Below are 26,412 nucleotides of genomic sequence, written 5' to 3'. Positions count from 1 at the left end.
CATACAAAGCAAGTTGCATGCCAACTTAAAATACTTCAAAATAATTGTTTTATGTTCATGGTATCTTTTAACCCAGTGGTTCCCAAACTGTGAGTCAAGGCTGCCTGGGCAGCTGTGGAAACCAGCCAGGGGAGCTTCAGAATCCTTGTGAAAATCCTGCAGCTCTATACATTTACAACCCCATCACCCTATACAACATGTAGCCCTAAGGTAGAGCTGTAGCCAGTGGCCCAATAGGTCAAGGGAGCTGCCAGTCAAAAACATTTGGGAACCACAGTTTTAATTCAATAAAAGATGAACATCTATGTTTTGCAGTAGATGCAACTTTTGATTTGTTCAAGGACAGCCCCATAGAAAGAACAAGACTTTATACAGACACAAAGCTCTAGGGAGATAACAGAAGCCTGCTCCCCACAGAGTACATCCTAGAGGTCTGAACAGCAATCCCCCAACATGCAGAAATACATATGAAGTTAAATTAACATAGAAAACAAGAGATTGGCACACTTTCCAATAAAATTGCAGATCACTGCAAATTTCTTGTTGCTAATCATACTTTGCAACTGTTTCATGCAGATAATGATTTGTTGTACTTCAAAAGAGAAGAGCAATCAGCAGCAACTGAGACTTAAAATAACAGCCATAGTACAGACCACAACAAGATCACTGAGATTGACTGCTTTGAGTGGCCTGCCAAGAACACATCAGATACATCCAATTAAGTTCCTAGACTGGAACCACTAAGATAATAGAACTGAGTCAAAGGGTTAAGAATATGAAAAAGTGATACACCAAAGGAATACAGTTATCTGTATCACTGTCGTAACCATGTACACGAGGTCTGCTTGGCCCAAGGCCCAGCTATCTCTCCACAGTAGGAACACTTAGCTTCCTCCTCAAACTGTGCCAAAAGGCCGATTTTCAAGTTCTTGATCTCTTTAATCTTTATTGCACCAGACAGCAGTTACAGGCACTATTTATGAATCTCTAATTCCATTTAATCATCCCCAGCCAATCAATAATGGTAAATAAAGTGCAATAACTGACAGTCTTGAGAGAAAGAGAGGAGATCTAGTCATGATAACCACGCTATCGGGGTAGTCATATTTCTTCATGCTTCTGAGAGTTGAACCATAAGATGGACTTTAAGCAGATTAGAGGAGTTTTGAAATAGAACCAGGTCAACCACTCAGTGTTATTTAGGCAGCTGGATGTTAAACGATGTGATAGCTGAAAGCATCTTATACAACAATAATAGCAACATAGCATTCAGGGCCAATGCAAGACCTCTCAGCGGTCAGTGTGCCAAAGACTTTGTGCACTCCACCTCTTCTGCTCCCTGGAATTGAAAAGGAAAACAGAGCAGAAGAGGAAGTGTGGAGGAGTGTCTTCAGTTCACTACCCTCCTCTCCTCTACACTTCCTATTCCACTCTGATCCTCTCTTCCTTTGGAATCCAGGAAGTGGGAACAGAAGGAGTGACAGAGGCAGGCAGGCAAATGAACAAGGGGAACCCCTGCCAATTTATCACCTAAGGAACGACCTTATATATGAACACTATGCTACTCTGCAAAAAAACAGTGATAACACAAAATGCCTTCCATTCTAAATTATAGAAGATACACTCATTACAATGGACAAATAATTTGCTAAAGCAATTTCATGGCTCACGTCTTTAATGGCTGCTCACAACTTGCCCTGCAGTCAGAAAACAGAAACAAATGCTCTTTTGTAGAAGATCAAATATTGCACAAATTTTGTGCAAACCTTTCTTCTTTACTAGTGCACAATATCTTGAAATTCACATCTTTGTACCTGTTAAGGAGGAAAACAAGTATTCAAGTTGTATATTAAAACACACTGATTTATGTCTAATTTGGTGATGGTTTTGATTAAATCTTTTTCCATAACTGGAACTGAGTTCTAAGGCAAAGGGTGTTTGCTCCACTACCCAATCAACCGTTGTAAAACAGCCATCCACTACATTCCCTCAATTTATGGCCCAATCCTATGGTGCCTTTATGACAGTGGATCTCATATTTCACCATCATAAAGGCTGCAATGGCAGTATAACTGACACACCACTGCTGAGCAAGCTGGAGCTGCCATCACAAACCACTGGCAGCAACATGTACCCACCACCAATGAATACAGCCTAGGCCACAGTAGGTATGGTGCCAGCAGGGGCAGGTCCTTGGTAGTTATGATCTTGGTGGGCAGGTAGGAGAAGGAGGCAGTTCAGTGTCTGGAAGGCTGATCTCAGCATCAACAACATGCACCAGGATGCTATCTCCATTCTTCCATCCTGATCCACCCCCTCCCTCTACATGAATTTACACCAGCAAAATAATTGGAATGGGTCCAAGACAACACACTGGTGATTAGGCGGCCTACCTGGAGGTAAAAAAAAAAAAAGTGTTTTCACTTACCTCTTGCTGGCCATCTGATTGCCCCCTGCACCACAGCATGCAGCTAGTACTCTGCTGTCATGGCAGCAAGCTATGGACTGGTAGGGAATAGGATTGGGCCAACAGTTTTATTCTGGGCAAGATAAATCAGGGCCTGAGACTAAGTGTGCATACATGTGTAGTGGCAGACGTGTGTATGACAACAATGTTAGCAACAACATCCAGTGCCCATGCACTATGCAGTATATAATGGTTGCATAGATAATAACTATGAGTGCCATTGCCTTCAGGGGTGCCCAAACCCCGGCCCTGGGGCCACTTGCAGCCCTCGAGGCCTCTCAATGCAGCCCTCGGGGAGCCCCCAGTCTCCAATGAGCCTGTGGCCCTACAGAGGTTTGTTGGAGCCCACACTGGCCCAACGCATCTGCTCTCAGTATGAGGGCGACTGTTTTACCTCTCGCATGAGCTGTGGGATGAGGGCTCCCTCCACTGCTTGCTGTGTCATGTCTGTGATGCAGTAGAGGCAGCAAAGGAAAGGCCAGCCTTGCTTTGTGCAAGGCCTTTTATAGGCCTTGAGCTATTGCAAGACCTTCATTAATACAAGTTCATCTTTAATATATTCATTTGTGTAAACTTATGTAACTTTATTCAAATTTGAAATGTAAATTAATTCTCTTTTACCCCGGCCCCCGACACAGTGTCAGAGAGACGATGTGGCCCTCCTGCCAAAAACTTTGGACACCCCTGCCTTGAACTAAACGTAGTACACAGGCACAGTACAACCCAAGGTGGCATCTTGCTACCACCATTATAACACTATAAATAGACAAAGCACGTGAACTACAATTATAGATGAAAGAGTTTATGATGTTGGTTCATGACGTTGGTCTGGTCAAAGTTCAGAATTTAAAATATATTCAGGCACATACTGGAATGTTTTAGTTCGACTTTCCCCTAGAGCAGTGGTTCCAAACAAGTGGATCGCGACCTATCAGACAGGAAACAACCTGTCTCTGCTCTTTTAAGGGGTGAGGAGGGGGGAAGGCAGCCATAGGGCCCCCAGGATCATGCTGCTGCTGGGAACAGGAGGGTTTTTTTTACCTGGCTGCAGCCAGCACTGCAGTTCTGGGGGGTCTGGGGAGCCCTCAACAGGGCTCCTCATGATTGCAAACATCTCAAAAAAAGAAAAAAAGAAAAAATGAGCACTTCTGGTTTTATTGAGAAAACCGGAAGTGCCCTTTTTAATTTTTTTTAGATGTTTGCAGGTGCAGGGAGCCCTTCGGAGGGCTCTCCAGACGCTCCAAATCCTCCAGGACTGCAGCGCTGATTGCTGGTAGGTAAAAAAAACCCATTCCCATCCCAACAGCAGCTGGGATCACATTGCTGCCTTCCCCCCTCCCCTACAACACATATAGTGCTCCTAACTCCGCTGTAGGTGTTGGTGTAGGTGTCTACCTTCCTACAATGCACCAGGTCACTGGCAGAGGCACTCTGAGATCTAGACTGCATGTGTAGACATCTGCCTTACTGCAAGGGGTTGGAGGTGATGTCCATTTGATCCCTTCCAATTCTGTGTTTTCATATCTACGACATCAGTGGTTCTCACATGTTTAGCACCAGGACCCACTTTTTAGAATGAGAATCTGTCGGGACCCACTAGAAGTGATGTCATGGCTGGAAGTGACGTCATCAAGCAGGAAAATTTTTAACAATCCTAGACTGCAATCCTACCCACACTTACCTAGGAATAAGTCCCATTTACTTGCATTGTTAAAAGCATATACATAGTCGTGTGTTAAAAGTACAGATTTGTAACATGACCCCAAATGCAGTCACATACAATGGTAGCATCAACTCTAATATATTAAAAATAAAATATTGAAATGAATGGGGACCCACCTAGTGGATCCTGACCCACAGTTTGAGAAACACTGTACTGCATGAATACACAAAAACACATATATTGTTATTGCAGGAGATATAAATGTAAACTTTTCTCTAGTACTTGTCCTTCAGACTAGAACAGCAAAATCGCCAATCACTGATTATTGAGAACCTGTACACCAACTTACCCACAAGGCCTATATGTAAACACAATGTAACTTTCCTCATCACTTCGCTCAATGAATGTAACACAAGTGTATTTTTCCCAGTGCCGCATTGCTTGCTTGAACATTGCTCGCTGGCTGCCTGAAATCAGGGGTTGGAAAGAAAAACACAAATGATTTTTTAAAAAGATTGCATCCTTTTTCATGCCCATAATATTAAAACTAACTTAGGGCGCAATCCTAACCCACTTTCCAGCACCGACATAAGGGTAATGCAGCTCCAAGGTAAGGGAACAAGCATTCCCTTACTTTGAGGAGGCCTCCATGAGTGCCACCCAACTGCAGGATGCAGCACTTGTCCCATTGGCACCTCTATGCCAGCGCTGGAAAGTTGGTTAGGATTTGGGCCTTATTCTACTTTCTGCTCCGTTTTTGAAAAATAGAGCAAAACATAAAAATGGGGCATTTATGCAACCTAATATGCAGATTTGAGGAAATAGACAACGAAAGAACAGGGTGGCAAAAAAGTAATTCTCATGCAGAAAAAGCCACATTTGCAAAAGGCACCCTACCTACACAAAATCCTATGGGGGATGTACAAAATGAAGGTTGCAGACTTATGGATACTTACCTGAGAGTAAGTCCCACTGAACTCAGTGGGGCTTACTTCTAACTAGACATGCATAAGACTGCATTGCAACAGCCCAATCCTGAGGCAGCTGGGTCATGGGGCTGCAGTGGTGCCAAAAATGGCTACTGCTGCATCTCCCCCTGGATAAAGCAAGTAGCCCCGCAACGGGGCTACTAGATTCTATGATGATTCTGCGTCAATTCTACAATGCCTCCCCTGCCTCGGAATGTCTCCTCCCCACCTCCCCCCATACCTCTCCGCTACCTGGCAGTCCATGCGACCTCCGAGTGGTGCAGCTAGCACTGGCACTCCACCGGTGCTAGGGCCTGCAAACATGTCTTGTGGCACGTTTGCGACAGTGTGTATGCAACAAACAGCAGCCGAAAGGGACTTTGGCTGCAATTAACCCCTAACTCCTTTCCCTAAGTCTTTCTTTTCCTTTTTGTCAGATCTGGTCAAGTACAGATTCCCCCCACCATACAAGAGCAGCAGAGGAAGTCTTATCTGGCAATTATACCCTTACAGTAGGCCCTCAGTATTTGCGGGGAATCCATTCCTAGACCCCCTATGGATACAAATTTCAGCAGAAAATTGAATCCATGGGGCCTGAAAAACCAGAAGTGCCTGGTGGAAGGCTTCAGTAGGCTTTCTCAGGCACGGGGAGGCTGCACCTGACCTTCCTGCACCTCAGAAGGCCTGACAGAGCATTCTAAAAGGCACTTCAGGTTGACAAAAAACCGTGCCTTCTGGATGCCTCTGGGAGGCTTTCTGAGGCCTGGGGAGGCCTCAAAGGCCTCTTCCCACACCTCAAAACATCACCTGGATATGACCAGAAGATACTTCTAGTCATGTCTGGGAGATCATGTTAGGCTTTCCAACGTAGGTAGGCACCTGTAATGGGTCAAATCTGTGGGTGCCGAACCCATGGATAAGAAGGGTGCAATGTATTTTCTTTTAAAATGTAGTTCCAAGTTTGTAATGACGACTTTTAATCATGACAGAAAAACTGTTCTATTGCAGAAGGGAGGTGAGTCATAAGGCAATTTCCCATACTTTTGTAGCACTTATTCTTCTCCCTTTACCAGTACTGTCCCCACATGCGACACAGTAGAGATACCAAGAACCGCTGAGCTGCTTTTTGCAAAATACAGTCATATGCTCTGAACCACCTCAGCATAAGACATATGCATCTTGGATATGAGTGTGGGTGCAATCTTCTGTGAGTATATAACTCTTGCGGGATAAGAAACCACATATATTTTTATCTTGAAATTTATTATTATATATTGAAATATTTTACAATGATCTCTTAATGAGCGATTACAATGTAGGACTGCTTTGACCCAGTGTGTAGAAAATATTGATTTCAATGGAGATGAAAATATTGATTTCAATATTGATTTCAATGGAGAGGAAGTATCCCAGTGTCCATGGACATTGGGCTGCCGCATTTTTGTACAAGTTACAATGTATAAGTAATTAACCTGAGTTGAAGAATTAACTTGAGCATCAAGAAGTTATGGGAAAGGGAAAGATGGACTAGAATTGATTGTTAATAAATGCCTTTTGTTTAGTAGTATTTGATTCACTACTTTTTATCTTATACTGAATTTCAAGAAATTAAAGTTCTTGCTTAGTAAATAAGAAACATAGATGGACCAATAAAATACATGGAGTCTGTTGTATTATCCAGACTGTGGAACATGCAAATCTTTCACAATTTGGCAATGGGAAACAAGCAGTGCCAGCTCCAGATTGCAGGGGGCACTGGGCAAAGCCCTGCATTGCCCCCCCCCCAAAACCTTACCAATGACAGTGCATCAGCAGACAGGGAAATCTGCAACAGCTGTGAGCCTAGTCATGTGGGCCCTCTGATGAGCATGGGCTTTTGCCAGGGCCTGATTTAACTGACGCTTTATGTTAAACATAACAGACATTTCACAAAAGAGAAGAAAACAAGAGAAAAATAATTTCAACACATCCATATCCCATTCATTTCTACTAATTTTGGAGCTCATTTTCTGTACAGCATTGACAGAAGTGCATCTTTTGTCTCCCTTACCAGTGAAATTTCCTCCTATGACATATGGAATGACACCTCCAGGCCAAATTCTTTCTGTGCGTGATGTAGCTGCTCTGGGATACCTTTTTCTCTCGTAGCTACCTGAGAATTTAAGGGCTGTTCTTCCCTTGGTTATATTACTTTGTTCAAACCCTGTAATGACATTTACAGTGTAAAATGAGATCAAAAGCTTACAGTGTCAATAAACATAGGTCTAGCCTTGCCATGAAGCAAATAAAAATATTTCACAAATTTGTAAACAACATTTTAAAATATTTTAGCGAATGCTTAAAATGTGATGATAAAATAGCTCAGGTTTATGGAGTCACTTATGATGTTATGCCACTTATGGAGTCACAATGATGCTGCATCATCAGTGCTGAATGGGACAAAGCCATGCAGCTCACAGATTCACAGACATCTCTTCAGTTCTTAGCATCTTCAAAGAGACCCATGTCTGAAACCCTGAAGAGCCACTGCCTAACAGTGTAGACCATTTTAAACTTTTTTTTCCTCATGGCCCTGTTTTCCCCTATGGTCTTCTCTATGGTATTTGCTGCTTGTGATGTCATTTCTGGTTTCCAGGAGATTCTTCCAGGTTTTAGGACAACTGTCTGTAGTAACTATCCCTCCTCAGAGCCAGCAGAGGGACAGATAATTCATTACTAGAGGCAGTTGCCCTAAAAACGGAGTTGTCAAACCCATGAGAGTTTTTCATTGATTTTCACTGCTGTGCTCCAAACTCCCACAGCACACTGATTTGAAATCACTGGTGTAGACCAGGGGTGTCCAAAGTTTTTGCAGGAGGGCCATATTATCTCTCTGACACTGTGTCGGTGGCCAGGGGAAAAACGAATTGATTTACATTTAAAATTTGAATAAATTTACATAAGTTTACATAAATGAATATATTAAAGATGAACTTATATTAATGAATGAAGGCCTTGCAATAGCTCAAGGCCTATAAAAGGCCTGGCACAAAGCAAAGTCAGCCTTTCCTTCACTGCCACTGCTGCGTCATAGACGTGAAACAGCAAGCAGTGAAGGGAGCCCTCATCCCACAGCTCAAGTGAGAGGTCCAACAGTCGCCCTCATGCTAAAAGCAGTTGCGTCGGGCCAGTGCGGGCTCCAACAAATCTCTGGAGGGCCAGAGGCTGATTGGAGACTGGGGGCTCTTTGAGGGCCGCATTGGGAGTCCTCGAGGGCTGCAAGTGGCCCCAGGGCCGGGGTTTGGGCACCCCTAGTGTAGACAATGCTAAAGAGAAAGACAAATGGTCTGACTCTGTAAGATGCATATGTCCGTATCAGCCTCTGCCTGAAAAAGTGTCATATAATTGTTGGCATGCTGATGCCATAATACCACTACCACTGCTAGCATCAGATCCTGGCAGTTTAATTCATTGCCCAATGAAAATAAAAATCTCTTAAAGGCAGGATTAATTTATTAATTTATGCATACCATGTAAACCACTTTGTGCACTACTTTTTGTCCAAAAGCAATATACAGGCCTCCCATACTATCCACAGGTTTCAGTGCCCTGTAATCCTCCAGAGGGGAGGGGAGTTGTGCTGCTGTTGCCTCTGGAGTATGGTTGAGGGCCAGGGAGGCTTTCGGAAGTGGAAAAACCAGAAGTGACATTTTAAGGCCTTAAAAGGCTCTTGGAGGTCCAGGGAACAAATCCAATCACAGCCTCCCTGGCCCTCACAACATCCTCCACTCATCTCCAGAGGGTCCATGTGGTTCAAGTTTAGCGACCTGTGGATACCATGTATAAATATTCTTTAATAATACTAATAATAGATAAGAAACAGTCATGCTCAAATATAGCAATCCTAACCCCCCCCCCCCACCTGAGCCAGTGTAGCCATCCTGCACCGGCTCAGAGTGTCACAAACATGCCGCAAAGCACATTTATGGTTACTCGTGAGTTTTTTATTTACTTCTCATTGAATGTCTGGTTGCACCCCCCCCCCCAGCATGCAGTACACACTCTGTTGGCACAGCTGCATGCTACTGACTGGTGGGGAAAAGGATTGGGCCATTTGTAATCTTTGTGCATATCTTAAAGTGCACAAATCTTTGGAATGGGATGGAGGGGACAAACCTCACAGTAGTCTATATCCATGTTGTCAATTAGGACATCTACCAGTGGTATAATACCTGCACCAATTCTTCTTATCCTGTCTATAAGCTGATAGAGGGCATCACTTTTTTTTGACGCACCACGCTCTCCAAAGCCACCTTTTAAAAGAGGAAAATAAAGTGAGAAACGACACACACACAAGATCGAGTAAGTGTGTAATCAAAATCTGTGGAGGGAGAAGGATCTCCTGAATGTAAACAACTGCTGGCAAAATGTAACTTTGACAAAGATGAATTTTCTTCTGAGGATGAACGTTCAAATTCTTGCAGGTTTTAGGCATGAAACAAGAAACCTACTTATAATGTTTTCTAGCATGCATTCCATAATGCCAACAAGCATGACTTTGTTATTCCAACAATTTGCAACAATTGCATCATCTAATTAGTATTTGAAGGCCCCCCTCCCTGTGACCTTGACATTCTTGGTGCTATAAGGAACAGCAAGCTATGCCCTTCTCTTAAAGAAATGCTATTTTACAAGCTTGGGGAAAGTACAAGGATCCAGACGCATCAAACAAAAAGAAAAAAATGCATGACAAAAAAATGCCAGATGACTTACTTCTCTGAAATATATTTGGAGCTTTTAGAGGGTTATCAAAGTGCAATGGCTAAGAGATTGAGCTGCAAATCAGGACTTCCCCAGTTTGAATTTCATATCTGTCATGAACTCAATGGGTGGTCTCAGGCAAGCCACTTGCTCTCAACCTCCGTTGCAATACAGGGATACAAATACCTATTTACTTTAATGGGGTGTTCTAAGGATAGCAACAGGATTACTTAAGTGCAGCACGGCAGCTGCAATCCCAAACATGCTTTCTTGGGAGCAAATCCCTTTGAACACTATGGGACTTACTTCTGAGTATGCACAGGCATGTCGATTTTATATTCAGAAGTGCTATGCAAATGCCAAGCAGTGTTATTAATGCAAAAAGCTGGAACAGCTGGATTTTTTATCCCAGAAGTTCTCATGCTCCTTAAAGATACTACGTGGCATTTTCTGCTTGATTCCTTCAACATACAACTTGTCTGTGCACAAACACCTGTAATGTGAGAACACTCAAAACACTGAACTGGGCCATCAGTTACCAAACTACTGTATTTAAAGAGCTCTTCAGCGACTTCATAAAACACCCATAATACATATTTGTAAAAACACAGTCCATTCAGCCCATAATAGGAGCTGTGGAAACAAGAAAACTACAAGAGGCTTCAAGAGGTACAATGAACAAAAGGTTAGCCATTCCAGCAGTTCCCCAAATTCTTTTGCCATACAGTTTCCACATAAACGTACTAAACGACAGTGTTCAAGGCCATATTAGCAAGGACACAATGCCGTATAAGGCAAGTATGTTGCACACTTGCTCCGTAATCGTCCTAATTATTTGCATTACACTGTCACACGGGGCAGCAACCCTTGAGAAACATTTTTCAAATTGTTGCTTAGATTTGAAGAGAATGAGGCAATACTTTAAGACATTCCTTCCCAATGAGCTTTCTGGTGCACATCTGTGGATGCTGCACAGCACGCAGACATTAACTGACCACTGATGTAATAACTTTTCAGGCTAGGGCTTATTTTGAAGAACCTCCAAACAGTGAAAGATGCAGAATAATTACATGAAAAAATAAACATTACTAGATAGCATGGTAGACATACAGACAGTTCATCTGCATTGTCATTAACAGTTTTAAAAATATAGTGAGTTGTATTTTAAGAAGGGGAATCATGACTAGGGACCCAATCCTAAGGAGTGCGTGCCAGCTTACCACCGGCGCGTACTGTCGCAAACGTGCCATAAGGGCATGCAGACCACTGTGCAGGGGAGAGGTAGGTAGGGGCATGTGGGGAGGCAGGGAGGAGGTGTTCCAGGGCGGGGGGGAGGCAGAGGGAGGGCGGGAAGGAGGCAGGACAAGCTCCACTGGATCCAGAGCCTCTGTGTTGGGCTAGCCATCCGACAGGGAGGCTCCTGATTCTACACAGACCTTTGGGTTGCTGCAGAATTAAGTAGCTCCATTGCAGGGCTACTCAGTTTATATGGGGAAAGGGGATGAAAGTCCCCGTCTCCTGAGGAGGAGGCAGCGGCTGCCTGGAGCATGCAGGATGCAGCTGTAGCCATTTTCGGCGCCATTGCAGCCTCACACACCGGGCAGCTCAGGACTGGGCTGTAGGACTGCAATCCTATGCCTACTTACTTAGGAGTAAGTCCCATTGAACATAGTTGAATTTACTTCTAAGTAAACATGCACAGAATTGTGTTGTAAGAGTCAAGACTAAAATCTTGTAGAAAAGTTCTACTGAAATTAATTTTAATGTCTCTTTGATTTCAGTGGAGCTTAGTCCTGACTAACATGCTTAGTCGTGAGTAGTTTTCTACTTTTTCGATTTTTCTATTTATAATTTTATATTTAAATTTACAAAAATGAGAATGCCTAATACCTATTTCTAAAAACGCTCCCTGGTATATCAGTAAAAGTAGTATCACTACAGCAGCATTTCTCAAACTGTGGGTCAGGACCCACTAGGTGGGTCGCAAGCCAATCTGAGGTGGGTCCCCATTCATTTCAATATTTTATTTTTAATATAGACTTGATGCTACCATAGTATGTGACTGCATTTGGGGAAATGTTAGAGACCCGTACTTTTAACAAGCTACTAGGTATATTCTTTTAACAATGATAGTAAATGGAACTTACTCCTGGGTAAGTGTGGATAGGATTACAGCCTAAGATTGTTAAAAATTTCCCTGATGTCACTTCCGGTGGGTCCTGACAGATTCTCATTCTTAAAAGTGGGTCCCAGTGCTAAATGTGTGAAAACCACTGCACTACAGAAACCGGCATGTCCTAAAATACTGTAACCTTGCCTAAAGCTTATTTCACTGATCTACATACACATGGTCCCCTTGCGAGACAGAAAGTAGACCTGAATACTGTCAAAGATGACAGGATAATTACAAAACAGATTTGCAGATGTTTGTAAATCAAAAGATAAAATGCAAACTAAACAAATCAATTACTTACATTCAAGTTCCAGAAATTATTTATTTGCATGTCTTGTTGTATGCAAATGTCAGCAAAATGAAGATGGTAAAATAGTTCAAAGCTAATTAAAGTTATTTGTTGGGGGGAGAATTAATAGATTGAATGAATCTATTATTAAAATAAATGAAATTTTAAACCCAGATCTAAAAAAGATCAAAGATGCTACTACATAGAACAAGCTGATGATTTTAAGAACAGGTAAGTGAAAATGACAAAGTAGTGTAAAAATAGTCTAAGTGATACTTTTTATTAACAAGGAAAGCAAAACTTTTTTTAATGCAGAGCATGTGATTTCAAAGAATGCATATGGGACTGTGAAAGATAAGCTTGCTAGCAGGCCCCTGTACTGTTAACAGACGCAGGGTATGCAGATATTAGCCGATATTATTACAGGTTGAGCATCCCTAATCTGAAAATCTGAAATCCAAAATGCTCCAAAATCCAAAACTTATTGAGCACCAACATGATGCCACTGTATTCATATGTCATATTTTTTACTGATATGTGCTTACATGTGAGTGTTAGAAAATGACTGCATGTAGGTAGCACATAAATTCAGAGTCAGGAATAATGGTGATACCAAACAACCACAAGAGTTGTTTGACCACAAGAGTAGCTGACATAGTAACACCTTTGCTTTCTGATGGTTCAATGTACACAAATTTTGTTTCATGCACAAAATTATTTTAAAATATCATACAAAATGACCTTCAGGGTACGTGTATAAGGTCTATATGAAACATAAATGAATTTTGTGTTTAGACTTGAGTTCCACACCCAAGATCACATATTATGTATAAGTAAATATTCCAAAATAAATAAAAAAAATCATAACCTGAAACACTTCTGGTCCCAAGCATTTTGGATAAGGGATAGTCAACTGTAATATATCACCATCCTATGAAAAGCTTCATTGCAGACTTCTGTAGTTCGAGTTGCTATTAAAGGCACAAATCTCAAGACAATTTTTTTGCTGACATTTGGCAATTCTACTTAGTGGGACAGGATAGGTAGCACATGTTCCTGAGCAGCAGCTCCTGACTAAAACCTACTCCTAAGAGAGCTCCAACATGGGATGAACTATCCCATTACCATGGTTCACAAGCTAGACACACCCTAGATGCAGTAATGGTGGTATTATACACCTGGCAAGCCCTTCATAGCCCCGAAGCATCTTTTTCCCCCCTAAGATGAGACAGTACTGAAACTGTATGATATGGCTAGGTTAAAAATATCACATAAGCAGTGGGAAGGGATCTTTATGGGAGAATTGTTAGGGCCAGGAATATTTTCTTTAATTTAAACTCCATCTGTAACAGCCTTAACATGTTTACACTGTTTAGTTCTATGTAATTGGTTGCACATGGTATACAGTTTTCATGTTAAGAAAGTGGGGGTTTAATTATGCAATTTTTGAAGAATTTGACTCCAGGCATTACATATATATAAGTGTCTGTTAAATGTTCATCCCTGCATCACTTAACTGATTAACAAGTCTATCTCTATTATGAACTGTATACCATCTTCATTTGGTTTTAAAGCAAAGGCTATGTTTTTTGTGCTGCCTTTAGGTTGCACAGAAAGCAGCATCACAATATGTTTCCTTTGGGAAAGTGGTAGACTTTGAGACTGTTAGGCTGGGATGGGCAATGGGTACACTGAGGTTCTGATCCAGACCTCCCATTTATCTTTCACAAACAGTCAACTCAGTCATAATGTAAAGGTTAGTCCTTACAAGTGAGGGAAAGCAAGCCACTAACTGAATGTTAGGATCATTTTACTTACTTGCTTCTATTCTGATGCAGATAATAACAGGCGCAATGGCGACTGTGTTCTGTTTTATACATTAGCATCAGGACAATTAAACATTGTTTGACTGCAACACCTTGCAGTGAAAGCCATCGTTATGAGTTGCTGAGGTTCACATTGCCAACCAGGAAATCACAAAGTTGGATGACACTGCTACTTCTCAAATGACTTTTCAACGAAACTAGTTGTTGACCAGGGAATTTGATACATTTGCAGAAGTTCTTCTCCTCACAGGTGCTAAACGTAATTATTAAGCTAACAGCCCAATCCTAACCTGCCCTGGAGCAGGCAGGCTGAATGGCCTGTGCTGCACCCAGAATAGGGTAGGGTTGGGTTGCAGTAAAACTCAGAGTAAAGGGAATTCATTCCCCTTACCCTGTGTTGCAGGGCAGCTGCTCCTATCAGACTACCTGGATCTGCGCTACCTAAATAGGGGATACAGATCCAAGTGGCCAGTATAAGGCTAGGCCACCAAGGAGGGATGTAAGGCCAGGCCACCAAGATTGGGGTTTGGATCCAGCCTAAGAACCGGACCCTGGTCAGGCCCCCCACCTGGGCCAGATCCTCCCACTGGCCCACCCACCACATGCCCTCTCCAGGAACACCCCTGGAACAACCTCCCCAAACTCACCGGCACCTGGCACCAGGGCAAAAGTACCTTTGGGGCAGTGCTGTGGAGGTCAGCACCAGTCTGCCATCTCTCCCAGTGGCACAGAAATGTCTTACAGCACTTTTGCAGCACCTCTGGGCCAGTGCAGGGAACTTGAACCAACCTAAACAGCCCTTTGGATTCGGTTCTAATTCACATGAGGATGCTGCATCCAACACTATACGTTACCAAAGCAAGGATTCAGGGAGAGTATATTGAACTAAAACACCTCTAACTACCATTTGCAACCTCTGCTCTACTAGCCAATAGTATGGTGCAAAGGCCAAGAGTTGCATAAGGACATATTTATTTAGTAAATTTATATCCCTACATCCTTAATGGAGATTCAGGATGACTTACAAATAAATTTGTTTTTAAAAACAAATACGGTTTTTAAAAAAACTAGAAAACAACACAGCTAAGAGAGAACAACCAAACTGACTGAGGGCACAATGCTGAACAGCGTATGCCGGCTCACCACCAGTGCGTACTTTCGCAAACATGCCAAAAGGCATGTTTGCGAGCCCTTACCACAGGCCCAGCACCAGAGGTAGCCCAGAGCGAGCCTGTCCGGGCCAGCTCTGGCGCTGGGCCCACATTCCGCTGCCTGGCGGTCACTTGGACCACTGGATGGCGGAGAGGTGAGTAGTGGGGAGGTGAGGAGGAGGTGTTCCAGCACGGGGGGAGACTGGTGTGCAACCACAATACTCCCCTTCTGTCAAAGAGGTGGCAGTGGCTGCCCAGGGCGAGTTGGATGCCACAGCCACCATTTTGGCACAGTGGCAGCCGCGCACTTCAGGCAGCTCAGGATTGGGTTGCCCAAGAGCAAAAAAGAATGAAAATGCCAGACCTTCAACTAGCAGCAAAAAATAAATCATAAAGAAGGTTGCCAACCAGAGAAATTAGTTCGGTCATAGACAATGACTAAAAGGGACTTCTAACTTGCCAACACCCCATCAAACTTCTGACAGCAGTGGAATTCGCAAGGAAACCTCCTTAAAAGAACTTGCTGGGCAGGCACATTCATATTCACATAGCATGAATATGCAAGTGAATATGCAGTCCTTCTCCAAGCAACAGGACTGACTTGGGTTGAAACAGATATCTGATGTCTGCTTTGCATACCCACACACATATACACATGAGAGAGAGAGAGAGAGAGAGAGAGAGAGAGAGAGATTGGCAGGGCATGGGAAAGTGTCAGGAGGTTCTGCATTTCATCCATGTTGTTCCCTGCCACCTTCTGCATAAATCTGGGGTGCAGGAGAGACCAGACAATCTTTGTGACGAACATCATTCACTAAAAAGGGTGCCTTGGAGTTTCCCCATCACTGCACAGTGCTTCTCAGGCTTGCTAATGTAATGTGGGCTATTTACACAGCCGTGATCAAGACCTTCCCAGCATTTCTTCCCAGAGTGTTCCAGTCATACTTTCCCTGGTTCTTACAGATTTGGTAGAGCTGGTTTTCCCTGTGCTCATATTCAAGACAGGAACTGCAGTATTGCTTGCAGTCAACACCATCCAGGACAGAATCAGGTGGTGAATGTCTTTTACAAACTGGGTTTCCCCTGTGTACAGTTCATACTTCTTGGGTGTAACAATTCCCATGAAAAGTGTGCTGTCATGATTGCAGAAATCACCACCAAGACACTATGCATATACCCCTAGGAGCACCCAAGGATATATCCTTTTTAGGACCCAGGGACACAGAATCACAGAGTTGGAAGGGATCTTGAAGGTCAAATAGTCCAACCCCTTGCTTAGTGCAGGCAGCTGCTACAGCAACCATATAAACTGGACCATAGTCAGATAAAGGATTACCAGTTTACATCAAGTATTTGTGTAAAGGAACAAGTTAGTTTACACCAATACAATTATTCCAGAACAAGGGATTTTCATCCTTAAGAAAAACAATTTTATTGCAAATGCTCATTGCAGAATATTGGTTACATTCTGTGCACATAAATAAATTATAATCTGTAGCACCTTACCTGTATTATGTCCGAGTCTTTCATTTGAATGCTGTGTAAGATCAATTGTCCTGTCAATCTGAAACATGTTTAAGTCTTCATCATCTAAGGCAATATCTCCCCAAAAGACAGCTTTAAATACAAAAAGAGAGCTTAATTTAATTATATTAAGAGTAATCATATACAAGCATTTACTAAACACTAAAGCTAGAATCCAATACAAACTGTGCTTTAGTTCATTAAAACTGATGGGTCTTGGATAAGTTATTAAATTCTGATTTCAGCTGCATGACCTATAAATCTGAAACTGAAAAAGTTGCTTTAGTAGGCAGGTACTGAAAAAGACTTAAATATTAAAGATGAACTATATATTCTTTTGGGATAAAGTATTATTGAAGATCTCTAAGAACATTAACAATGTTATACAGTAGGCACTTGGTATCCACAGGGGATCCAATCCAAGACCCCCCATGGATACCAAAATCCGTGGGATAATTAAATCTGGGGGGGCTGGCATGGCACCACAATAACTTACCTGGGTGCCTTCTGAGGTGCAGGGAGGCCGCATGTGGCCTCCCCACACCTCAGAACACCTCTCAGATGCAACCAGAATCCACTTCCAGTCATCTCCAGGAGGTCCACTGAGGCCCCAAGCCACTGGCTCAGCATCCTTGGAGGCTCAAATCCACAAATGTCAACCCCAAAGATAAGAAGGGCCTACTATATAGCTCAGTTGCCATAGGAAAAGCCTGGCATGCCACAGACTGCATTTCTTACCTGGAGCCAAAAAAAGCCACTACCTCCTCAGTTTCTCTTGCTCCCTAGATCTGAAAACAATGACAAACAGAGAGGAAGAGGAAGTGCGGAGGACAGGGTAACTTAAAGTGTCAGCCAATGTTCCAGCCCACCACTCTCCTTCACATTTCATCTTCCCCTCAGTTTCTCTCATCCTTTTGAAACCAGGGTGTGGGAGGAGGAACGACAGGAGCAGCTGGACAGATGAAGGCAGTCAGCAGGTGCCCCCTGCCACATCTGCTATCTGAAACAATCACTGCAGCTGGCCTCAAGGGTGACCAGCCCTGGGAAAAGCTTCTGAAAACCTCATCTCAAGTATCAATGTAATTCATCTTTCATTGTTTTACAACTGTTGCTCAGTCAAATGAATACACACACATGACAGCAATTTAGAAAGAGGAGATGAGACATTTCTAATTGCTGATAATCAACTGTGAAGTCTTTTAGTACTTACAGTTGGTAATTTAAATATGCTAAATTCCAAAAGGGATTCTCACCACAGATGTAATTGGTTTGACAAGCACTATATTGTTTCAACATAGAGCAGTTATGCTTATTTGCTCATACCAATTTGTCAGAAGAATTGGTATTTATTCACTTTATAACTCTTAACTTCAGCTTCAGTTTTGGTGCCATCTCTGTACATAAATGGATTGCCAAGAAACAGCTTGGGTTTAAGCATGTAAAAACTTGAGATGAGTGAACCCTATTAGTTCTCATAATAATCTGTGCTGGTCAAATTGTGTAGCTTGATGTCTACAGAAAGTAATGCAATAAACGCAACTTATTTTGGAACCAGAAGTCCTCTTCATTTGGCACAGAGTGCCCTGATGTACTCACATGGGCCAAAGGCATCCCTATACTGCTCTGGTCAAAGCCACCACCGTCACTGCTCAGGAGATACCAGGAGACAAGATGAATGTCACATCTTGCTTGATCTGAACAGAAGTATGATACGCTGACTCATGCTGAAGATGTCAGCAGATTTTAAAATACCAGTCCATGCCATATACAACCAGGGAGACTACTTAGTCGCAAATCCAAGAGTCTTAATTCACAAATCCCATGATTTCTAGAGCATGACTCAAATTCAAAGCCTTAACTTAAACGGAAGGTTTTTTTATCCGAGTACTGTCATGTTTTTGCAAAAGAAATGCAATGAATGACACAACCAGTAGCAGAGCCAACCTTTGTGTAAATCCTATGCCCGGGGAAATTATACCCAGGTACTTTCTCACTCTCATACCTGATCTCCTTTTACACCTATGAACAACCGCCTCATTTTTCCTTAGGAAATGAAACATGCAGTTGAAAAAAAAAAATACTTCTTAGCCAACAGTTCTTACTGTTCTTCCTAACAGTTAACTGAAATCTCCTTTGTTGTAATTTAAACCCATTTGTTTTAGCCCAATCCTCTGGTGCAACCCAAAACAAATTCACTCTCTCTTCTACATGCTAGCCTCTCAGATATTTATAGACAGTTACATCATCCCATCTCTTCTCCAAACTAAACATGCCAAACTCTTTCAACCTGCCCTCACAGGACATGATCTCCAGCCCCCTCCCCCTCCTCCTCCCCTGGGATTGCTCCAGTTTGTCAATATAAGCTGATTTACAGACCAATCCTAAACTTCTATAGCACCCAGGGATGCAGTGGCACCAAAATGGCAACTGCTGCATCCAATGGGACCAGGGAAACACCACCAGGTCTCCTTGGGGTAAAGCAGGACTTCTCAAACTAGGGCATCGCAATACCCCAGCCTGATGGCCCTGGACTCTGCCCCCTTAAAGGGCGGGGGCAAGGGGAAGGCAGTGAAGCGATCCTCAGGATCGCGTTGCTAAGGGGGCTGCAGGAACTGGCGTGCACTTACTAGTCCTGCTGCAGCCTCTCAGCCTCGCAACCCTCTGCAGGGCTCCCTATGTCTTAGAAAGTGAAAGCAGAGTGATTGCGCTCCACTGTCGTAAGTGCCAGATCCTGGCCCCGCCTCCCGCTCCCCATTCACCCCTGGGAACGCCCACCCTCCCCCCACGCCCCCCCCGACCCCTGTGTCAGCCAAACTTGGCCTGCGCAAACTTATATCTCCCCAGGGTCCATAGCGACATGGTGAGTCTGGTGCATGTCCATGTGATAGCCTAACTCCCTTCAGAGTGGCGCAAAAGTGCTTTATGCCGGCCCAGGGCTCAGTTTTGATTGCACCCTAAAAGACTGTGAATGAGACCAAATAGACCCTGGGAGAGATGGTATGCTGGCAAGAAGAGAGATAGTTACACTCTCTTTTTCTGCTAAATAGAAGAGAGCCACAACTTAAAAGATGACTGTTTGCCCAACTGGCAGGGGTAAAAATTACTCTTTTCTGCATTTGCTGACAATTATGCTTGCTGTTGTTTGGTCACATGAATTGTTCAGAGAAATCTAGGAGTATCTGTGCCATATTTGTTCACAATCCATTATTTCACAGGAAACTTTCTATTCTGTGGAAGGCAACTCATGAGGAGATATCAGGCTACGTAAGTCTTTAGCCTCATTTTGATTTTTTGAAAAAAGTTTTGCATCCCACCTTGATTGACATATTACACAAAGTATAAAAACTCACCATTCCACAATGGCCAAAAGCACAGAAAGGGCAAGGAGCCAGATAATACTGATTGGGAGGCAAAATAATTCTACAGTAATTTGGCTACTCTCATTTGTAGTGAGTACTTTTGAAATCAGGAGATCAAGCACATGCCTAGTCTTGTCGGCTCCTCAGGGAGAGTGAATTGCTTTGGGGGGAGGGGGACTTTAGGAAACATGCCAGAATACCTACGCTACAGGGTGCTGAGGCATAAATAAATTAATTCATTTTTTAAAAAGTAAAAGCACACATCACATTTTCAGAATGATGAAGAGTTCATTTTAAGCATTCAGAATTCATTCTAAGCTTCCCAAAATTTCATTTTTCTTCATAAAACACAACATTCCATCTATAAGGTTATGTCTTATACCTGTTTGGATCGTTCTTCAGTGCCCATAAAAGTGGGGGAAAGCCAGGATAAAAAGTCATTCATTGATTCAAGAAAGAAAGAATTGATTGATTAATTAATTTCTGGGTGTTTCACTGGAAAATTTTCCTTTTGTTTCCAAATTAATAAAAAATACCATTTCTTGCCTATGATTTGAACCTGAAACTTAACTGCATACCATTATGGAAATAGAAAGATGCAATGATAATTAACAGTCTCTTTCACATGACATCTCTCAACAGTTCATAATATTATTGTCACTATGTAATCTCACAAATTATGAAGAGTCCAGTCTCTCACCAAAATAAGTAGGAGAGCAAAACAGGACTTGAATTACATGAATTTATAATCACATTGTACTTAAATAAAATAATTTTTAAAACAGTAGGAAAACAGATCACATCTATTTCATAATAGTTTTATTATCCTACACAGCAATCCTAATAGCCTGGAGGATCAACTTCTCTTTTCATTTATAGCCCTGCTATAAATGTTGTAGCCCAATTCTAGTGGGCTTGGTGAGCGTTCTGCTAGCATAGACCGCCTTACAGCAGCTGCAAAAAGCTCTTGCAGCAGAGCTGTAAGAGTTCTGAAGTGAGGCTGGAGCCTTCCCCCATGCACCGGTGAATCCACAAAGAACTGCTGATGTAGGTAGGACGACTGGGGGAAGGCACGGAATACCTGTCAAACGCCCTCTCTAGGAAGATTCACCTGGCACTTATTTTTTTGTCTTTTGGGCACCAGATGAAGGGTCCAATCCTAACTAATTTTTCAGTGTTGGTGCAACCATTCCAATAAAGCATGTGCTGCACCCTGTGGTGGGGAGGCAGTCAGAGAGGGCTCCTTGAGGCAAGGGAACATTTGTTCCCTTACCTTGGGGCTACATTGTAGCTGCACCGGTGCTAAAAAGTTGAGTAGGATTCGGCCCGAAGACCTTCCACTTTCATGAGCATTTAAAATGCTTTCACATTCCGGCCAGGTATGAAACAAAGCAATGTACTACGTAGTAGTAGTAGTAGTAGTAGTAGTAGTAGTAGTAGTAATAGTAGTAAATACACTGCTTTTCAACAAAAGTTCATGAAGAAGTTCACATAGCAACAGAAATGAAATATGATGCCCTGTCCCAAAGGTTCACAAAGTTAAAAAAAAAAAAAAAGTTCACAAAGTTAAAAAAAAAAATCAGGAGAGGGTACTATGCTTTGTGCTATAGAGAGACAGTTGCTCACCTCCTGCTGAATATAAGAGATCCACCACTTTACCCTTTACTCTTTGCTCAGTTTGTACTGGCCTGAGTGCATGTCAACATGCTTTTTCAAAAGTTTATGTGGTTTATAGAAATTTATTAAAAATCTTCAGCATTACACTTCTCCTTTCAAGAAGGAAAAATATTTTAAGCAGTTGCCTACAGGAAAAAAAATCATACAGATCTAAAACCCGGTGAACACAAGAACATTAAACCTAACCTGCAGCATAGCAGTCATACAGCTAGCTACCAAGGACAGCTCTAACAGTGAGGTTTATGCTATTTTTTCAAAAATGACACTATTATTAAATGTTGCCTGTGGAACATGTTCACAAAGCTTTCCAAAGACGCTACTATATTATATGTCAAAGGTCACAGCTGCATTGTAACATGCTCAACAATTATAACTTACCTTTAAGCTATAAATACAACATGCGATTCTTCAGAAGATAGGTATATGAAGGTTTCGCATTTGAAAGGTTAAGTATGAAAAGCATGTCTTTGTTCTAGGAAATAGGTGGAAATTTGATAGAGATTATTCCTAAATATTTTGAGATGCAGCCAATGTTAGGATTACAAAAGCCATTCTTAGATGGGGGGAAATGGTCACAATTAGTATGAGATGATAGCCTATTCTCCCTGTGGAGACAAACACAGGAGAGATTCCTGAGAGTGAGCTGGCAATGCCCAAGTTTTGTTCTGCCCTTCCACCATCCATGTGGATTGGTGTTGGTTTGCAGCAACAAATGCATTCCAGGCCAAATGCATGCATCACCAATGCACTCCCAAGAAGTCCTAAATAGGAGATGCTTGAATACGACTGAAATTACAAGCAGTTCCTACATCTAAGCAGCTGTAAAGGGCTGCAACCCAACAGCAATTTTTTTAAAGTAGATTGCTAGGCAGATTAGAGCTGCATAAAAAAATCAAGAGATCACTGGGGAAAGGAGGCAGTATTAAAACCCATCTTTGCCCAGCCCATAGATGTACCCATTTGTTGCATATATTGCAATGTTGCATATATGCAACATTGGGCAGAAATGGTTTATTAAGGGCATGACAAGGCTATCTACACAATACTGACAGAGTGCTCTTACCACATCTTAGGCATCTAGCAAGATACAATAGGTTGTATCTGCAATATATACACAAACATTTTCCAAATGGTATGCTTTTGAGAGAGAAAAAGGAAAAATGTAACTGAGAGATGCACACTTGGCAAGCTTGTGCAGATGTACACTTCTCAAGGAGTTGCCCCCATAACAGCAGTCCTGTACTGAGTTCCCCCTCTCCCATTTCCTTACTGTTTAATTAAGCATGCTCATGGTTATGATGTGTGTTTCTCCATCTCTATTTTACATCACCAGCTGCCACTGATAGAGGCAAGGAAACACAAAAAATTATTGATCAGATACTAGATCAGCATTTATCAGCCAATAGCACTGCGGTTCTTCACAATTTGGCAAGTGGCACTTGCCTGCCATGGTGATCACATGGCCCACTGATCCCACACATACTGGAAGTGGATATGGCTGGGACAGAGGTGCAGCGGTGGGCAAGATGTGCAATGCAGCTGCCTGACCCATCAGAAACGGAACGGTATGAAAGAAGGTGCAGAATGAAGTCTGACCTGTGGAGCAAGCTGCCCAGTTCTGTGCACAGAGGTTATCATTGACGGCACTCACAAAAGTGGTACCCACAGGTGGTGGCACCCAAAATAGTAGCACTTGCAAAAAATTTTTTTAAAGCCCTGAAAAGTGCTATACTAGATGTTATGCTGGAGAATGGGGAGAACCTGACCAAGAGTACCCATTTGGGGCAGCAGTCCTTGTTTGTAATAGGTCATTGGACAGCATGGACAAGAGACAGACTGCAGATTAGCTGCACTTTTCCCCCATCTAAGATTGGGCTTTTTCAGTGAGTTGTTAGCAATAAACAGTTGAGTTATTAGAAAAGGTCTGCTGTGTTGTTGTTCTCACATATTCAATATTACACAATGCTTTGAGATACGCTGCGGGGGAAGCAAGGATGTAAACACAGCTTAACTGGAAGTCTGTATATAGCACACATAATATCATAAATATCTGTATAAACAATCTTCAGAACTTTAAAAAAAAAACAGTTTTGCTCAAACTCCTATAATACAGCTGACATGTTGTGAAAAGGCCAGCAGGATGAGAGGAAGCCCACAGTCAAGTATCTGTGGCTAACTAATGGGAAAATGGAAATAAACACTTTCCAGAGAAGCAATCTAAATAAACAATGTTGGCTAATCAGCTGGGACTCAAATCTCTCCACCCTGAATTTTCTATACATAACAGGTTTCACATGTCAAAAGGGCATGCTTAGGCAAGCTTCTGCACCCGCAGTGTCTCATCTGTAACATGGGGGTAGCTACATTGGCCTACTTTAAAGGCTGCTCAGTGAAACACATATTTCATAAGGCACATTGCATATTCAAAGAAGTGCTAAATAAATGCGTAAGCATTATGATTATTCCGAAATGACACAGATTCTACCGTAGCACTATACTAATATTTTGCTGTAGTGTGAGAAACAAATTAAAAGCAGCACTAAAATATATCCCAAACATCACTCACTATCTAATAAAAATATGACACTTCAATTCATTCTTGACAGTGAGTTAATAAAACAGTTCTTAAAACATCCATAAGAAATAAAGGCTGCGTTTCTATTCCATTACACTAATGGAAATTTTTGCCACTGTATTATACCAAAATAAGATCACACTGCAATTAACATAACAATTATTGTAATTGCAATATGATACCAGAAATACAAATGCTTAGATGTCTATTCTAACCACAAATTAGTCCATGAAAAGTTAACTAAGGTAGATCAGAAAATTGTTCATTTCATGCTTATGGGATGACCTTCATTAAGCTCACTTCCCTTGTAAGTATATTGGCAAAGGCCAGCAGGTCAGGTTATAATAAACTGAAGTCAAAGCTATTTTAGTTCTCAGAATTACTCGATTCACAATCAAATCTGCAATCTTCCTTTCAAGAGAGTAATGCATAGTAAAATCCATTATCACTGGTCTCCAGTACTTTTTGTGAAACAAAGCACTCACTTGGTCAGAAATTACTTCCTAACTCGTATATTCATTGCACTATGGTTAATTTCCCTTTTTTAAAAAAATGCAAAACTCTAGCACTGTATAATTTGTAATTTCAACATTCAGCCTCATCAGAGAATTCTTGCCTATCAGAAGAGTATCAGAAATGAAACAGACTCCTTAATGAAGTTTTTACATTTATGAACAATTACTGTACTGCCAGCTTTATTTTGATGTTGGATCACTTCAGGTTCACAGTCCAGTTTAGAAACCAGTGACAAAAACACAAATGGTAGAAAGGGTAATATGTCAACCTCTTATAAAATACAGTATAAACACATTAATCCCAGTTTCTCAGAGGATACCAGTTAAGGGCTGTTTAATAGTCATCCAAAAGACACTAACCCAAGCCAACGCACTGCACTGGAGTGCATACGAGTGCACTGCATAGGAGATGATTTATGGTTCTCCGAGTCGCCCATGTTGGACATATATCCATTTCCACAGGGATGGGAACCCAAGTCACATGACATGAGTCCGAGTCACAAAAACACACGTTTTTTGCTGACCCATGTACGCTTGAGTCAGGTGTGTCACTACTGGGGCACTAATTTGAGTTTGAGCCACTGACTCGGAAATGAGTCCCCATGTGTGCAGACTCGAGTCTGTCTGGGTCTGGCTGTGCTTGCTTACTTTTTTCGGCAAGTGAAACACCTTGTGGGGCCATAACTCAGACCAGGCAAGCAGCAGCAGGAAAGTTCCAGTCCAGAGGTAGGGAAGGATTAATGTTTCGCATAAAGCAGGAGGCGAGAGGTAGAAGGCAGCAGTGGGCTCTCTTGTCCATCTCTTAAGGAATCGACGATCATTGGATGACAGATGGGTGGTCTTTTTTTCTTCTGGCCATGGGAAGCATAAAGGAGGAGCCCAAGGGGGTTCTTGCCTTAGGATTGGCTGGAGAAGTCCAGAGAGGGGCGAAAAGGAGGCAGAGAAGCCAAGAAGAGGAAACTCATGTCTCTGGCTGTTGTTACATGGGAGGAAGAAACTGCCTTACAGAATGACAGGCAATGGGACTACTTCTGAGTACAGCCACAAAAGATTGGGTTGTACTCTTAATGTAAGCCTCCCAGTTGCTGCCACGTGACCCTTCTCCCACTTACTGCTTCTGTCCCTTTCCACTCTGCGTCCTGCCCCCTCCCATCTTGCCAAGCTTGGATGCCTCCCTGTCCCTTTTGGTCCATGCCCTGGTGTGCCTGACCTAAAACACTGACTTGAGTCAAAATGACTCAGCAATTTCATGGGGCGAGTCAGCAAAAGGCGCCCACTAGGACTCGTGCACAAGTCAAGTCAAAGGGAGCAGGGGGCAGGGCTAGACTCAAGTCCCGCCATGGTGCCAAGTTCCTCCCTGACTACAGATATGGGGATTACAGTGACATTGCCACACAGACAATTTCCATACTAGCAGATAATCCATGCAAGGTTTATAGCCATTATTCTGTTTGAAGGAATATTTTCAAACTGCAGAAAGCACAA

General features: G+C 42.4%; 1 protein-coding gene across 1 annotated transcript in view; it reads right to left on the bottom strand.

Annotated features, from left to right (window-relative positions):
• Window positions 1-26,412, bottom strand: part of TLL1 (tolloid like 1) — a 143,277-nt gene that overhangs the window by 54,537 nt on the left and 62,328 nt on the right. Inside the window, exons 2-5 of the mRNA XM_066631778.1 lie at window positions 16,784-16,894; window positions 9,310-9,390; window positions 7,149-7,301; window positions 4,480-4,597 (exon numbers count right to left, since the gene is read on the bottom strand). Coding sequence (XP_066487875.1) covers window positions 4,480-4,597; window positions 7,149-7,301; window positions 9,310-9,390; window positions 16,784-16,894 — 463 coding nt within the window. The remainder of the gene's footprint in view (window positions 1-4,479; window positions 4,598-7,148; window positions 7,302-9,309; window positions 9,391-16,783; window positions 16,895-26,412) is intronic.

The sequence above is a fragment of the Tiliqua scincoides genome, chromosome 6, assembly GCF_035046505.1.
Source record: "Tiliqua scincoides isolate rTilSci1 chromosome 6, rTilSci1.hap2, whole genome shotgun sequence".
In the NCBI taxonomy this organism is placed as follows: domain Eukaryota; kingdom Metazoa; phylum Chordata; class Lepidosauria; order Squamata; family Scincidae; genus Tiliqua; species Tiliqua scincoides.
The sequence above is the reverse complement of the archived record's forward strand: the minus strand, read 5'-3'. Positions and strand labels throughout refer to the sequence as shown.